The sequence below is a fragment of the Otolemur garnettii genome, unplaced genomic scaffold, assembly GCF_000181295.1.
Source record: "Otolemur garnettii isolate 467f Iridium unplaced genomic scaffold, OtoGar3 scaffold00030, whole genome shotgun sequence".
Classification (NCBI taxonomy): domain Eukaryota; kingdom Metazoa; phylum Chordata; class Mammalia; order Primates; family Galagidae; genus Otolemur; species Otolemur garnettii.
Genome location: NW_003852425.1, coordinates 10183830 through 10199648, shown reverse-complemented (window position 1 = coordinate 10199648; position 15819 = coordinate 10183830). Strand labels below are relative to the sequence as shown.

Genomic DNA, 15819 nt, shown 5'->3' with positions numbered 1-15819 from the left:
TTGGGCTGTGCCACAGTATTTGGAAAGAGCTGTGTCTAGTGATGCCTCCCTGGCACTCTCCTTCATAAACTTGACTCCACTTTTCATCTCATTCCTAATGCTATTGAAGGGTTGTCTTTTCTTTATAAATATATTGCATATTAGCATGAAGTAATAATATTTAATAATATATTAAATGAATAATAGTTTGCTAATTAATAAATATTAATCTACAAATATTGTGGTTAATCAGGAGTACAAAGAGGATTACATGAATAAGTAAATTTTAAAAGGGCAGAAGATAGATAAAAAAGTGGTGAATGTGAGCAAACTTCGGAAAGAAAGAATATCAGGATTCAACAGAACTGTTTTCTCCTATGCTGTTTTCAAATCAAATTTCAGAAAAGGTCTTTTCATTTGAAAGCTACTCCTTTAAACAGAATGCTATGTGGTTTCAATATCAAAAGGGTACACATTTTCTAACAGGTCAACATGTATATAGCAAAAGAATTAGTATGTGAACATTGCTCCAAGTGATATCTTGAATGAAATATTGATTCCAAATCCATTTTATAAGCATCTTGATACCTATTCAAGTTGAAAAATTACTATTGGAAGTAGGTGTCTTGTTCAGATTTTTAAAGTAAGCTTGATAGAAACTATTTCAGTAATCATCCTACCAATCTGATACATAGGAAGAAATAAGTTGTCTGATATTATCAAGTTTATTTTTAGAACATATAGCTTATTTGATTTTGTAAATGGCCCATCAAAATTGGTATAACACATTGATTTGTGAACAAGAGGTCAGAAAAAGACTATTTTACGGATAGTCAGGCAGGTGTTTATTTTCTAGGCTCTCTCATTAAAGAAAAAGCCATTAAGTCTTCACCTCTAGAGCTTTTCTATTTAAGGAAGCCTAGATCCCTGCTGAAGAGGGGGAAAAAGTTCAAGAAATGGCAATTAAAATGCTAATCCCTCTTGCATAATTCAGGTTTAATAACTGGGGCCTAATAGAGAAAGTGGGATTGAATGTTTTCAGAGAGCATGTATTCTTTTGCTTTTTTATAGTACAATAAACTATAAGTAACTTTTCAAAGGAAAATAACCAAACTGTAGCTTTCAGTGCTGTCTGCGGAGAGAGCGAAGGTGAAGGCGGCGCTGTTCAGCGTGGTTGTCCCTGGGCATGTGCGGCTCTTGAGCTTCGCAGATGCAACCAGTGCTTCTAAAACACTAGCTTCAAACGTCATTTACTTGTAATTGACTTAAATTTAAAACTTGGTACTTGATTAAGTTATCAAAAAATTTATGTTTGAACATGAATATGTGAATCTTTCTTTTCAACTGTAAATTTTTAAAAATCAAAATCAGATCAAATATTTCAGATGAAAATTTGTATCTAGATTGAGATATGCCATAAATTACAATGAATATGATATTTAAAGTCCAAGTATAATTTAAAAATGTAAAATGGATCAATTGTCATTTTTACATATATTGATACATGTTATAATATTTTAGATATATTGGGCTCAAGATTATATATTATTAAAATCAATTTTACCTTTTTTGAAAGACTTCTTAAAATGTGGATACCAATAAATTTAAAATTACTATTTGGCCTCTGTTATATTTGTCTTGGACCAATATAACAAGACCAAAAAAACTACGTATTAATTTTTCATTCCATGCACAAAAATGCAATCTGGGTCAGTGACTAGATCTCTTCAGAGTTAGAGTTTTTTTCTTTTTGTCTCTGTCTGACACCACCCACAGTCGATGACGGTGTTGTTAACAGTCTTAGTTGTAAGCAATCACTGAATCTAATAACTAATTACTTTTTGTTTAAGTCATAATAATAGTCTTTTACTTGGTAATAGAGAAAGTCAAATTACTTAGGAAATTTTAGTAAAGCAAATTGGTGAAAAAAATAGTGATAAGGAAAAAGTATGACTTAGAATATTTTTATACTTTGGATCATATACAGTGTGAAGCACTTAAAGTCCTTACCTGTATCTAGAAAAGTTTATAGTGTCTGCTTTCTGATAAGGTGTGTCCTTTCCGTGTTTTCTTTTATCCTCACCTCAAACAGATTGGTAAAAAGCACAGTCAAATGTGTAATGTTTTAGGGTGTGACTTCATCATCATTTCATCTCTCTGTTCATCATCTCTTCCTCTAGGAGGTGATTTCCTCTCCTTTCTGAGAAGGAAGAAGGACGAACTAAAACTCAAACAGTTAGTGAAATTTGCATTAGATGCTGCTTCTGGCATGATGTATCTCGAGAGCAAAAACTGTATACACAGGTAAGGAGAACGTTTTTTTTTCCTGAATTTTTTTTTTAATTATTGTTTGAGATTCGATGAGGGTGTAAAGAATTAGGTTACACTGATTGCAATTGTTAAGTAAAGTCTCTTTTGTAATTGTGTCCCAACCCCAAGAGGTGTGCCATATACCATGAGCCCCCAACCCGCCTCTCCCCCTTCCTCCCTGATCCCTCATTCCCCTACCCCCCACCTTGCATTAGATCATCTACTGCCTTCGTATTAGTATTGAGCACATTGGATTCTTGCTTCTCCATTCTTGTGATGCTTTACTGAGAAGAATGTGTTCCATCTCCATCCAGGTTAATACAAAAGATATAAAGTCCCCATCTTTTTAATGGCTGAGTAGTATTCTATGTTATACATATACCACAGTTTGTTAATCCCTTCCTGAGTTGGTGGGCATTTAGGTTGTTTCCACGTTTTGGTGATTGTAAATTCATCTGTGATAAAGAGTCTAGTGAAAATGTCCTTATGATAAAATGATTTTTGTTTCTTCTGGGTAAATGGCTAGTAGTGAGATTGCAGGGTCAAATGGGAGGCCTAATTTGAGTTCTTTGGGGATTCTCCAAATTTCTTTCTAAAAAGGTTGTATTAGTTTGCAATCCCAGCAGCAGTATTAAAGTGTTGCCTTCTCTACACATTCACACCAGCATCTGCAGCTTTGAGACTTTGTAATGTGGGCTTTTCTCAGGGTGGTTTTGATTTGTAATTCTCTGATGATCAGGGACATTGAGCATTTTTGCATTTTCTAGTTTTTTAATATAATGCTTAGGAAACAAATGGGGGGGTTGCTATAATACAGCAGTAAATTTCTTTCATAAAACATGCATTTTCTTGTATGAGCAAAAAGAAGTGGAGGATGAAGCAGTTTTTATGAACCAGAAACGATGCATGATGCATATGCTGTTGAATGTGGAGCAGGGTTCGCTGTCAGACTGAGCTGTCGGAAACTTGATCTAAGCTGGTTTTACTACTGAGGTATACTTTTCTTTAGGTGTCTCATTATGAAGCTTTTCACCTACCATTCTAGTCAGATTGTATAACTTACAATTATAGCAAATTAAGTCACCTTCACCTTAATTCTACCTTTAGTCTCAATGGATATTTTTTACTTATTTTCCTAAAAACCTTTTGATTAATATTCAATTTTATTCTGGAACTAAAATTATTGCCTGTGTTTTAAATATCATTCAATAATTGCATACATTTCAAAATATATTTTAGTGGATACACTATTTTTCTGAAAATTAAGACTACTAAAACTAACCCATTGTATCCCCATTTTACTTTCTATACATATAGATTAAATCACATTATAAGAGGCTTTGTAAAAGACTAAGCATTTGATTTTGGACAAGAATTGCATTAAAATTAATTTCTTTAGTAGTAAACACTGTTAAAAGTAACCATTTTATTTAGAGAAAAATTATAATTTTGACTGCTGAGGTTTTGAGGTGCTCAGGTATCAAATTCTCACTGTAGTTTTTTGTCTCAATTTTTTTCAGTCCATTAGACTATCTATGGTTTTAAATGATAATAAGCATTATTGAAACTTTTATTAATTTTTCAGTTGCAGTGATTTTTAATTTCTAGTGCACTGCAGTTGGGGGAACCATTGTTTCCATTTCTGGCTACTTTTCTAGTGATTACTTCCCTCAGAAATGGAGGCCTGCGTTTAAGTTTCTGTACCATCAGAATTGAAACCATTAGAGATTGTGGATGGCAGTTACTTTTTAAAAATTTATTCCTCTCTCCAGAGCCTGCCATTATCTGCTGTAGTGTTATTTTCCCATTTTGCTTTTTAACACTTTTGATGTGTTCACAAATTTTTGAAGGTCAGCCTTTGCCTGATCACATCTCCTAGCAGGTTGTGCAAAGTCCTGTACCATTCGCCTGCTGGGAAGGTTCCCAGCTGAACATCTTGAACAGTGTCACTGAGAGCAGGTTTGACAAATAGGTTTAAACATCAGTGCCAACTTTTAGTGATTGGTAGTCGCTCTCTGTGGTCTGTATTAAGTATTAAGAAGGATTCCAGAATCAGCCGTAAGAAAGAGTCCAGTGATCAGTAAGTCACATCTGCCAGGGTACTGCTGAGCAGTAACACACAGGCCACATTTGGATCCTTGGCATAGAATATCTTCTTTTTTGTCTTCATTCCCATAAATACTTTTCTCCCTTTTTATAATCTTTGATATGATTTTTTTCTTTTTATTGTGGTTGTAACACAATGAGCAACTATATACCCATGTAACATTTTTCTTTAATCACTTCCATTGAATTCCTCTAAATTATCTGCTGTCCCATTTCCCTTATTAATCATGAGTGCTGATGAATTTTATGACATCTTCAGCAGTGTTCCTGCTGTTTTGGATGAATTTGTAGTTTTTTTTCTTTTTATTTTAGTACCTCCCCAATATGTGAAATTGTATTGAGAAAGTAAATCCTTCTTTGTGTTGAATTGTATAGCAGTGAACTGTACTGTGGAGTCCTGCTCTATGTGCCAGCCTATGGTACTGTTTCTGTGGGAGCTGCAGTGGTTGCAGCAGAATTTTATTTGATTCATGGTTAAAATACTAAAAAGACTCATTGTTTTTCTCCTGAGAAAAGTCAAAGAAAAATATATAATATTTACTACAATGAATAGTTTCTCTCTCACTGGAAAAATTTCTAATATGGTATATCAAAAATTAATTAAAATACTTAGGTTTCCTTTAGTTTTTCAGGTGAAGAGCAATGGCTAAGTGCCATTTTTGATACCTCCAAATATTACTAAAGTAAAATTCACAGTAAATTTCTGTGAATTACAAACTCTGATCCAGCAAATCCAAGCGAACATTTATTCTTCAAATTTTATATAAATTTTTTATAATTTTATATAAATTTATAAATTATTTCCTGTTCATTAATTAGAGGTCACTGGAACTCAGTATATACTTCAAAATATTTCTAATTGTGTGTTCCTAAAATAGTGTCTTGAACTTTGAGGGACACGTTTTCTTTCTTTGGCTTCGTTTTATTGTTTTGATTGCTGTGAGAGGCGCAGTGTGGTGTTTCATTATAGAGAAGAAGGGTGACAGCTATAAAATGGAAACAAGTGATTGCGTCAGGAAGTGACCTACATTGGGAAAATGTTCTTGTTGAAATTTTCATTTAACATTCAGGAGAATTCTCATTATATACTAAATTTCTAATTTAAACTATTTCTGCTTCTGGCATGAGAATTGCTCAATATTTTGAATTTTGGTTTTAATTTTACTCAGTGGCACTTTTTAGGAACTATTCAATAGACCAATGTGGAATTTTCTTTTCTACTTATACTTTATATAAACTATTTGAAATATACTGCTAAACTTTGTGATGTGTATACATTTACTTAAAAAGAGTACATTATTAGATTGTCAGATACCTCTCTATAAGGAATATTAAATCTGATGAATTTTGAAGTTAAGTACATTGGAGGTTAACATTACACTAAAATTAAATGGTGATGGCATTATGGTTTTATTCTTGATGAATCCTATGGTAATATTTATTTTTATTTGGGTTTATTTCTAAAAGTTGTTTTATGCCTTTGTTCTTTGTTTGATTACCATGTATTTACATTAAAGACCATAATCTATGGGGAGTTTGGAGAACATTTCTTAATTCCATTGTAAATATCAGAAAAGGTATTTTTTAGAGGGGTGAGATAGAATGCGATTTCTATTTCTAATTTTAAATCTTGTACTGATTTCTTTGTGTTTGGTTGCTCTACCAAAATGATGTTTTTGTTATGGGCAAGGTTAACAACTTTACAAATTAAAGTGTATCAGAACATTATTAATCAGTGAGAATCTTGCTTATCCATTTAGAACAATGATATTTTCAGTAAAACACAAATGCGGACAATTGCCCATTCTGTGCCAGGGGGATACCAAAATGAAAATCATGATCCCTGCCTTCTGATTTACATAACCAAAATAATAATATTGCAGAGAGATAATCTATTTTGTGATAATATGTACAAAATTCTTTGGGAATAATGTTAAGAGTCATGACTGAAATGTATGAGAGCTGTGGTAGGAACCAGGGACACTGCAGAGGATATTATTTGAGTGAGACTTGAGAGAAGGGAAAAGAAGATTCAGTGAAGAAAAAGTGAAAGCAAGGTAACAATGCTTTACATGAGAGAGTATGACTTAATTGTGGGACTTCAAGGAGTTCACTGTCATCAGAGTGGGAAATCCAAATGAGAGATGGGGCTGAGTAAACAGGGGTCATTCTCACCACGAGCCATGAATACCTTAATTTTTTTTAAATTCTTTTTATTATTATTATTATTATTAAATGATAGCTGTATGCATTAATGCAAACATGGGGTACAGTGTGTTTTCATACACAATTTGAAATATTCTCATCAAACTAGCGAACATAGTCTTTGTGTCATTTACTTAGTTATTGTGTTAAAACATTTATACTCTAATTCTAGAAAAGTTCACTTGTACCCTTGTTAGACAGACCATACAGGTGATCTTTGTATACCTTAAATTTTACTAAGCTGAAGGAGTATATATTTGACCATATGTTAGGTTATAACTAGGTTATAATTAGGTTATAACTATATTAGGTCTATAACTAGAAAAGTAATTTGAACACAATTCACAAAACACTGAAAAATGTGTAATCTCTTAAAAATGTGTAGGTATGGGACCAATTTTATTCTTAAGTTTCATTGAAAAACTAATTTAGAAAAGCTAAGATTGCCCAGAAAGGAATAATACTACATTTCACTCACATGTTAGATTGCCTGGTCCAGTGGTTGCTGATAAGGCTTACGTATGTCTACTTTTTAAGACAAATGTGAGATGTGGCTTCTGTCTTAGTTTTGTTTTTGTGAGACTTCGTATTTTAGTAAGTAAAAGATTACTATGATATTGATCATTTATATTTTTCTCAATGATCTTTGAGGATTTTATTTTTATTTTTTAACTGTACCTGATTACCTACCATTTGAGATCTCCCTAAGCTTTAAATGTACAAAAAAAGGATTTTTTTGTTTGATGCATTTTCATTATCATTTAAATGGTAAAAATAAAGGCAAATAAACAAATTTAAGATAAAAGTATAAAAATAAATTAATTCAAATATTTGATATGTGGAACCCTTTATCACTATATCTCTTATGATCCACTACATACTTAATAGATAGTGCCTTACAATGACTTTGAGTAAGTGAGGCCCAGTGAGAGCAAATGAAGGTCCCCTAGAGAATAGTGGCAGCACCACTGTGATATCTTAAATGTGCTATCTTTGTTTTCACACACACCCTGTCATTCCAGTGCCAGTGTTTTCACTCACTTGTGCAAGTATTAGTAACCTAATAGCTGATGTTTATGGAGAGTTTACTGTCTGAGAATACAAGCTTCCTGAGGGCAATGATTTTACCCATATTATCACATCACTTTTGGATTCTAAAAGCCTAGAACAAAGTGTGGCACTTAGAACGAATGAATCCCCCAAACAACAGCAGTTACTAATATTAAGCTCATTGTATATGGTTAAAGAGTTTGAGTATCTTGCCCAAGATCCTATTAAAAGAAAGGGTGGATCCAGGATGTAAATCTCAGCCCTCTGGTTCTAGACCCCACACGTGAATGCCTGCATCAGACTCTGCTGCTTTCTGTAGCAGAGACATCTTCTGACCACCTGGGAGACTTGGGCCAGAAGGCCAGATGGCACCTGATGTGACAGCTCAGCTTATAGCCAACATCTGGGCTCATTAAGATCATGAGTGGAAACAGAAGAGGATGCTGAAGGCTGTGAAATGTAATTTTAGAAAGACATACCAAGGTGTTTTTGTTGTTTTTTAAAGAGAAGTTGCTGAAATGCAGCAGCATTTTGTTATTACTTCTCCATTTAATTAGAGCTTGAAATTTTTCTTTTTATTTTTTATACACTATTGTTTAGATGCCCCCTTTTGCTTTATCTGTTAATTAAAGACACAGGATTAGCATAGAGATGTGATAATCTCAGTTGACTAAACATTTATCACTGATTTGCTTGTTCTAACATCTGATTACAATTTTGAATATATTAAGCTGTATTTTTATTTTTAGCTTCTAAACCAATTGTACAATAGAGAACTGCTCAATAATTTTAAATGTGTCAAAAGCATATGGTCCTTCCTTAATCTTTTTTTTTTTTTTGACTAGTGCAGTTTGGTATTTATAAATGGCATGATTATCATACAAAAGATATCACAAGAACACCTTTATAAAAATTATGTGTCCTGCTACTTGATTCATTGTCAAAATTTCCCACCACTAGTTTCACTTGTTTTAATTAAGAGATTTTTCCTAAAGTCACATACATGTTTTTAAGAATGAAAAGGAAACTCTTTACGTTAGGATCGATTAACATGTTGGCTTGGCCTAACGTATCTAGCTGCTGCCTTAGAAAACAAAACCGAGGGACTTACAGTAAAGGGCCAGAGAACAGATAAGTTGGTTTGTGGTTACCGGTAGGAAAGCTGCACCCTGTGAAGAGACTGCTCAGGAGTCCACGCCAATCGAGCAGGCGGGCTGACAGGCCTGGAGTGGGGAGAGGAGTGCATGAATGCGCTTCATGGCTCCACTGGAATTAGCCATGTCTTACGGCACACAGCAATGATAGAAGAGAAAATTAGCTAATGCTTCATACTGTTCATTATTTCTGACTTTTATTCAGTCAATTACATTTTAGATCAGAGTATTGAAAAAGTGATCTTTTACATTAAACAATTACACGTGGTTAAAGTTACCATTTTCCTTTTAGGGCATATTTGATTATGGGGAACAGAAACTGCTTAAACTAATAACTTAAGCAATAAGAGATTTAGTGTAACAAATCAGAGTTATTTCACAGAACTTAAGGACGGGAAGTTCAGCCAGCCTGGGGAGTCTTTGAAACTCGGGCCTGGGAAGCAGTTGAGGACCAGGGCAGCATCTCCCCCACCTTTCTCCCTGTGCTCACCGGGGCATTGACTGTTCTTGCTGTGCAGCTGCTGCTGCCTCTTGCTTGAAGCCCACGTTCCTCTGTCTCATTCACAAAGGCCCCCAAATGACATTTGAGTCAATAAAACCTTCTAGACCCAGCATCTACCACTAAGTAGTTAGTCTTTGAGTTCAGATTTCAAATTTGTGGCAGAAGGAATTGATTGTACCAGCTCGATACTCAGTGTCTAGCCCTGTTTTAATCATAACATGGATAGGCAGGGAAGAGCTAGAGGGGCCAATCTCTGTGTGCAGCTAGATCGTTCTCCGAAGATGGGACACGTGGTAAGCAGGTGCCAAAAGATGGAGTGCTCACCGTGAGCTGAGTAGTTCATTATCTCATTTAATCCTCATATTTCTGTGAGATTGGTACCACTTATCTGTATTTCACAGTAGAACAAATTGAGCCGCAAAGGAGTAAGTAACTTGTCCAGTGTCACACAGATCGTTAGAGGAAGATTCCAGCCAATCCTACTCTGGAGACAAAGCCTATAAAACAAATCAAAAAGCTGAAACCATGTTAGATCCATTTCTCCATTTCTTCCCTTTTGTGTCGTATAAAGCAAAAATTAAAACCATTTCATAAATGCTGATAGAGAAAAAGCCTCATTGTAGAGATAAGAGAGTCCTTCACAGGCATTCCCTCTGTATTTTCCTGGGATGATTCCTTCCCCACAGATCTGTGGTTAGAGGAACTGCAGTTGGTCCACACAGCCAGCAGAGGATCAAGCTTAAAACAGTAGAGTTGGGCTCATGGTTAGCCCAGAGAGTTTGTTGACCATTCATTGATTTCAGATTCTCATAGTCAAACTTAATTTATGCTAAAGTAGCTGGCTTTTTCTGATTGGTCTCAGTCAAACGGAAATTCTGATCTCTAGGGAGTCCATCAGAACATGGATGACACAGAAACCAGTTTAACCTTCTAGCTTGCAAATTTTCTCCTACTCTCTGGCCTCCAAGGCAGAATTGGAGCAGCTAACATATGGAGCTGGAGAACTGCAGCCTGTATTACTTCCTAGACCTTGAGTCATCTCAGTAACTTTAACTTTTTTTCTGTTATTGTTTGAAAATATTGTTCATTCTTTATTTTATAAAATGCAAAGGCACTACAAGAAGTCCTCTTCATTTCCAGGTGTCCCTTTTAAGGGGTTTCTGTGCCAATCCAGACTGATTTCCTCTACGTTGACAGTTCTGATATCCATGAGGCCTAAGGCTTGCAAAGCCACTTAGCAGCTTCAGGATAAGACAGTTTGGAGTTGGAGTGCTCTGTCTCTGGAGCGAGCTCTGCACCTCATCAGCTGTGGGACTCTGCACTCCTCCCACTCCCCACCTGTGCGTTCCTGCAGCCTTTACCCTGCGTTGTTTTCTGTCATGGCCCTTATCATCTGATATTTATTTCATTTAATATAATCATGTACCTATGTGCATGTATGTTTGTATTCACACATATACACATATAAAATACTGGTTTACTTTTTGCTCTTAACTCCCCAAACTAGAATTAGCTCCACGAGGACATTGACTTCATTTTATTCATTTCTCCCATCCTTCATACAGAGAACAGTCCTGGCATCTAGTTTGTGCTCAGTAAAAATGTGTTGAATGAATGAAGTTACTTAATGTGCTTCTGTTTCTTCTAATGTAAAATAAGAACAATAATATTCACCCTGACACACTGATTCGAGTTAGAGAGGCAAGGCTGCCTAAGTAGGAAAGAAGTATCTCAGGGCTCTCCCCGAGGAAATAGCCCTACAGTATTTCAAGAGGGCCACAAATTACCAGGAAGAAACCACTCATGTTCATAACATTTTAGGAGTAGATTAAGTTGTCTGTTTAGCCAGAAATACAGAAACTCTCCAGGAAAAGGTGGACACATGAAGTAGGAACACATGCAGATGTCTCAGTTCTTGTTGCCATGGTCCCGGTGTCTCATAGCAACACTGTCAGGATAGGATAGGGGCTTGCTGAGGCTGGGAGGCGTCTTTCTTGCTCTATATCCATCGGTGCAGTTTGTTGAATGTAATGTTTTAAACCTAGGGCTCTCCCACTATCAACAAAACCTCCTCTTTACCCTGGGGGAAAGGCAAAATTAAAAGATAGGTGCCTCTATCTCTAGTTCCAGCCCCTTCCTGCACAGTCTGCGACCTTACTTTCCTTACCCTACCAGTACTGAGTACATCAGGACAAAGCAGTCTTCAAGGTTCTGCAGCTACCCTGATGAATGAAACAAAGCCTCACCATCCTGGAACTTACTAGAAGTGGCGGGGGGGGGGAGGTGGACAATAAATGTATTTTAAAAAATAATAAACAAGTAAAAGTAAAATATTCTGCATGGTGATAAGTGATGTAGAAGATAATAAAACAGGGCAAAAGGGAATGGGATGGTTATGCTGAACGTTAGGACCCAAAAGAGATAAAGCAGCAAACCGTGTGTTTATCAATGAAAAGAACCTTCCTGGCAATGAGTGTAGCAAGTGCAAAGAGACATGAGACGGGGGATCCTATTCGTGTCGAAAATAGACCAACGTGGGAGACAGAAAAGAACTTAAGTTATCAGATGGCTGGATCACAAAGTCTTGTAAGCCATTGAAAGGGCTGTGGCTGTGTGAGGTGGGGGCCTTTGAGGACTGACTCAACCCATCCAAAGCTTTAGAAGAAATCACTTGGAATTCTTTTATAACAGTAGTTTGTAAGGGGGAACGTGCTAAACAAAAAGACCATTTAGAGAGCTATTGCAATGGTCCAAGTGAGATATGGGAGTTGAACAGGATGGTGGGGGTGGGGGCTGTCATGAGAAGCAGCCAAGTTCTGAGTGCATGTGGATGGTAGAACCATCAGGATCTGCTAGTAATTACACACGGTCAGCTCTCTGTGTCCGTGGGTTCTGTATCTGTGCCTTCAACTACCCATAGAACAAAAAGGATTTGGAAAAAGATATGTCTCAACCTTTTTACCCCACAACACACTTGAAGCTAAACTTCCACGCATACTTAAGTTATGTTGATCAAAAAAGAGTTTAAAAAAGTGTATACTTACTGTGCTTTGAACTTATTTTAGAAATAATTTAATTAATGATCTTTAAAAGTGTTTGCAGCACACTTGAGGTCCACTTTATGGCCGCTAGTTGAAAATCCTCGATGTGTAGACTTTTTCTTCCTTGTCATTCTTCAAATAATATAGTATAAAAACTTTTTACATAGCATTTACATGGTTTCAAGTATTATAAATGATCTGAGATAGTTTAAAGTGGTATATATGTGAGGATTATATGTGTAGGTCATATGCAGGTACTACACATTTTATATAAGACTTTTGAGCACACATGGATTCTGGCGTCTGAGGGAAGTCCTGGAACCAATCCCCCCATACCAAGGCTGACTGTACAATACATAAGAGAAAAAGGGAGTGAAAGATACTTTATATTTTGAGGGGGACTTCAAAAATTGGTGTTCCTTTATTATGTTCCTCACAGGGAAACTCAGGGGTAATTCTAACATTAATGCTTCAGACTGCAGTGGGCCAACTAAAAGCATGATTCACAACTTTTCGTTTACTGTGTGCTGCTGTATGCTGACCCTGTGCTCGCGCCGACCTGAGGATGGGCTGGGGAGCACTCCACCTGGCGTTTTCTCTTTACCACAGTAAATTTATAATTCGTGCAGTGGAAGAAAAGGAAGACCTTAAAATGAATGGTACAAGGTCTCATCTGTAATTTTTTACACTTAAGTTGGGCGTGTGTTTCCCAAATAGGTTGCAGATCTTTAAAAACTATACCTCATAAATAGTTTCCCAATTCATACTCTCCTTGATTTAGAGAGATAAGCAAGAGTAAATATATGCATAATGTATAGAGGGTCATAGTTTCCCCTTGGGGTCCCTGGCTTTACGATTTGTAGATGAACACAGTTTATTGTCATTATTTCCCTAAGTAAATACCTCCATTGTTTCTCATTAATAATAGTTTCTCATTAATATCATGCCTAATTTTTGGAGAATTAATGTTATCTGTAGAACTAAAGTGACATGAATGAGAAGATGTTATTACAATAACCTATGTTCATATGTTTAGTATGAAAAAGGCCATATCCTTTTAAAGTAAGATTATGTGCTGTAGGGCGAAGTGGCCTCAACTGTAGTAAATATTAAATTCTTTAGTAAAATAGTTTAGGGAAAATTGTTATTGCTCATGGTCTGGTGTTTTTCATTCTGCTTATGGACAGATTTGTATTGTAGAAATCGGCACTTGCCTATTTTGTGTTCTTAAATTGACAGTTTTAATGCTGAACTTTTTTATTGCACACTTTGATTTGCTCTTTGGGGGAAAGAAGTAGGGAAATTTTTCAGTGAACATTTTTCCGTGAATGCTTTTCATATAGTGGGAGTTTAATAAACATCTGATATTATGGATGAGTGCATGAATAGATAAATTAGTGAATAAATAAAATAGATCCAAAGTGTTGATTAATTGTTGTTTGATAACTAAGGACTTTCTAGAACAATAATTATGTTATTTCACCTATAAATTTTAATCCTCCCTTCTTATTTTTCACTGATTCATTTCTTTATAATGTACAAATGAACAAAAGAAGTAAATACATCTGATAGAGACTTGCATGCACTATATATACAGTCCAGAGTTCTTTTTCTGTTGTGAGTGAGTATGAAGGCTTTGGAATACTCAGGGCACGTTTTGAATTGTTGGAATGTGGTCATTCTAGAGGCACAACGTGAAAATGTCAGTGTTCTTTTCAGAATGCTGTCATTCTCCAAGATTCAGAGAAGGTGAATACGATCCTATTTCAATCCATTTTTCATCTGACAGTAGTTATTTGTTATATGTGTGTACATGGATTGACTCTGTCTTATCTCAGAAAATGATCAGAGCTTAAGAGGGCAGCTGTAGTTCATAACATGCCAGAAAGTGTTAATTTTTAATACATACTTCAGAATTGACAGTAGACAGAAAGATGTGTTATTACATAGCAGAGTGCTCAGGAGGCAAGCATTTCATATAATCTCCGTCTTCCCATCGTCCCTGTGCCCATGTGTCACGTAAGTGATGTGAGGAAGTGAATGCTGTGGCCAGAACAGTCACAGGGTACTGAGCTCCTTACCACTTCAGACAGAAGCAGATAACAAGTAACTGTAATGCCCATCGAGTAGTATTTCTCCTTTCATTCTTAAAATTCCCAGTTTGCTTCTTTAGAATTAGACGCCTATTTATTTACATAAGGTAATGAAGGAATAAAATTAAAATAATTGTATTCGATACTTAAGATCTTTAGAAAGCCCAGGCATAACATAACCAGATGGTATGATGTACAAATAATCTATAAGCCTTTTTTATAATTAATGAAAACATATGTGGCATATAATTTAAGAGTTTGCCCTTTTAAAAATCATATTGTGCCATGTTAAAAAATTGTAAGACTTTTTCTCAAATATGTATCAAGTGAAGGGAAGAAAATTCTGATTTTCATATCAAATTTATACTTAAGTATATATTCTGGTGGAAACAAATTATTGCGATTTCTGTATGTTTGCTTTTATGATATCATAATTTCATCTGGTATAATTTTTCATTTTATTCATAATTTCTAAAGCCTCTTTATGTTGCACAAATTAAATCAATCAAAACCCATGTATTGAATGCCTTCTTTGTAAAAGATTCTATTCAGACACGTTCCTTACTTTCAAGGGAAATAAAGTGAAGGTATCAAAATAGCTTAATGACTTATTAATACTATAGTTAATAAGAAAAAAGAATAGGGTTTCTGAAGGACTCTCATAGTAGAAACTATTTTCCAGGACTCTAGCTTGTGCACCTGGCTGCGAGGGCTTTAGTCACTTGAGAGACACTCTGGAAGAGGAGCAGCTTGTGGATGAAAATTACGAATTTGAAGTTGAATTTGGGACGTGTTGAGACTGAGTACCTGTAACATATGAAGTTGCTGAGTAAAGAAGTCTAGCACTCAGGGGAACAATCTGACCTAGAGATAACAGCGCAGAAATGATGGAAGAAAAATGAATGATAAATGGATAAGTGAATCAGTGAAGCTCTGAATTAACTAGTGAATCAGTGAACGAAATATTTGAGGATAAAGAAAGAACATAGACGAATATACCTGTGATTTTCTGGACTCTAAAAGTATTTGAAAATTTGCAGTTAATTTTGCCTCTGAATATTTAAAATGCGAAGGCAATTTCAAAAGTTAATTTTAATTATGATCACACTTAGTATTTGTTTCTACTACTCTTAGTCCTATTCAACAGAAAAATAACTCTGGATTAATGTTTAATTAACTTATTTGCTTATTTTAGTAACCACTCTGATGTTTAAGTGGTTCTTTTAAAATCTTTTTTTTTTTTTTTTTGATACAGAGTGTCACTATGTCGCCCTTGGTAGAGTGCCCTGGCATCACAGCTCACAACAACCTCAAACTCTTGGGCTTAAGCGATTCTCTTACCTCAGCATCCCAAATAGCTGGGACTACAGGCACCCGCC

General features: G+C 35.5%; 1 protein-coding gene across 1 annotated transcript in view; it reads left to right on the top strand.

The window, feature by feature from the left end:
- Positions 1-15819, top strand: part of FER (FER tyrosine kinase) — a 328727-nt gene that overhangs the window by 246970 nt on the left and 65938 nt on the right. Inside the window, exon 17 of the mRNA XM_023512721.1 lies at positions 2160-2283. Coding sequence (XP_023368489.1) covers positions 2160-2283 — 124 coding nt within the window. The remainder of the gene's footprint in view (positions 1-2159; positions 2284-15819) is intronic.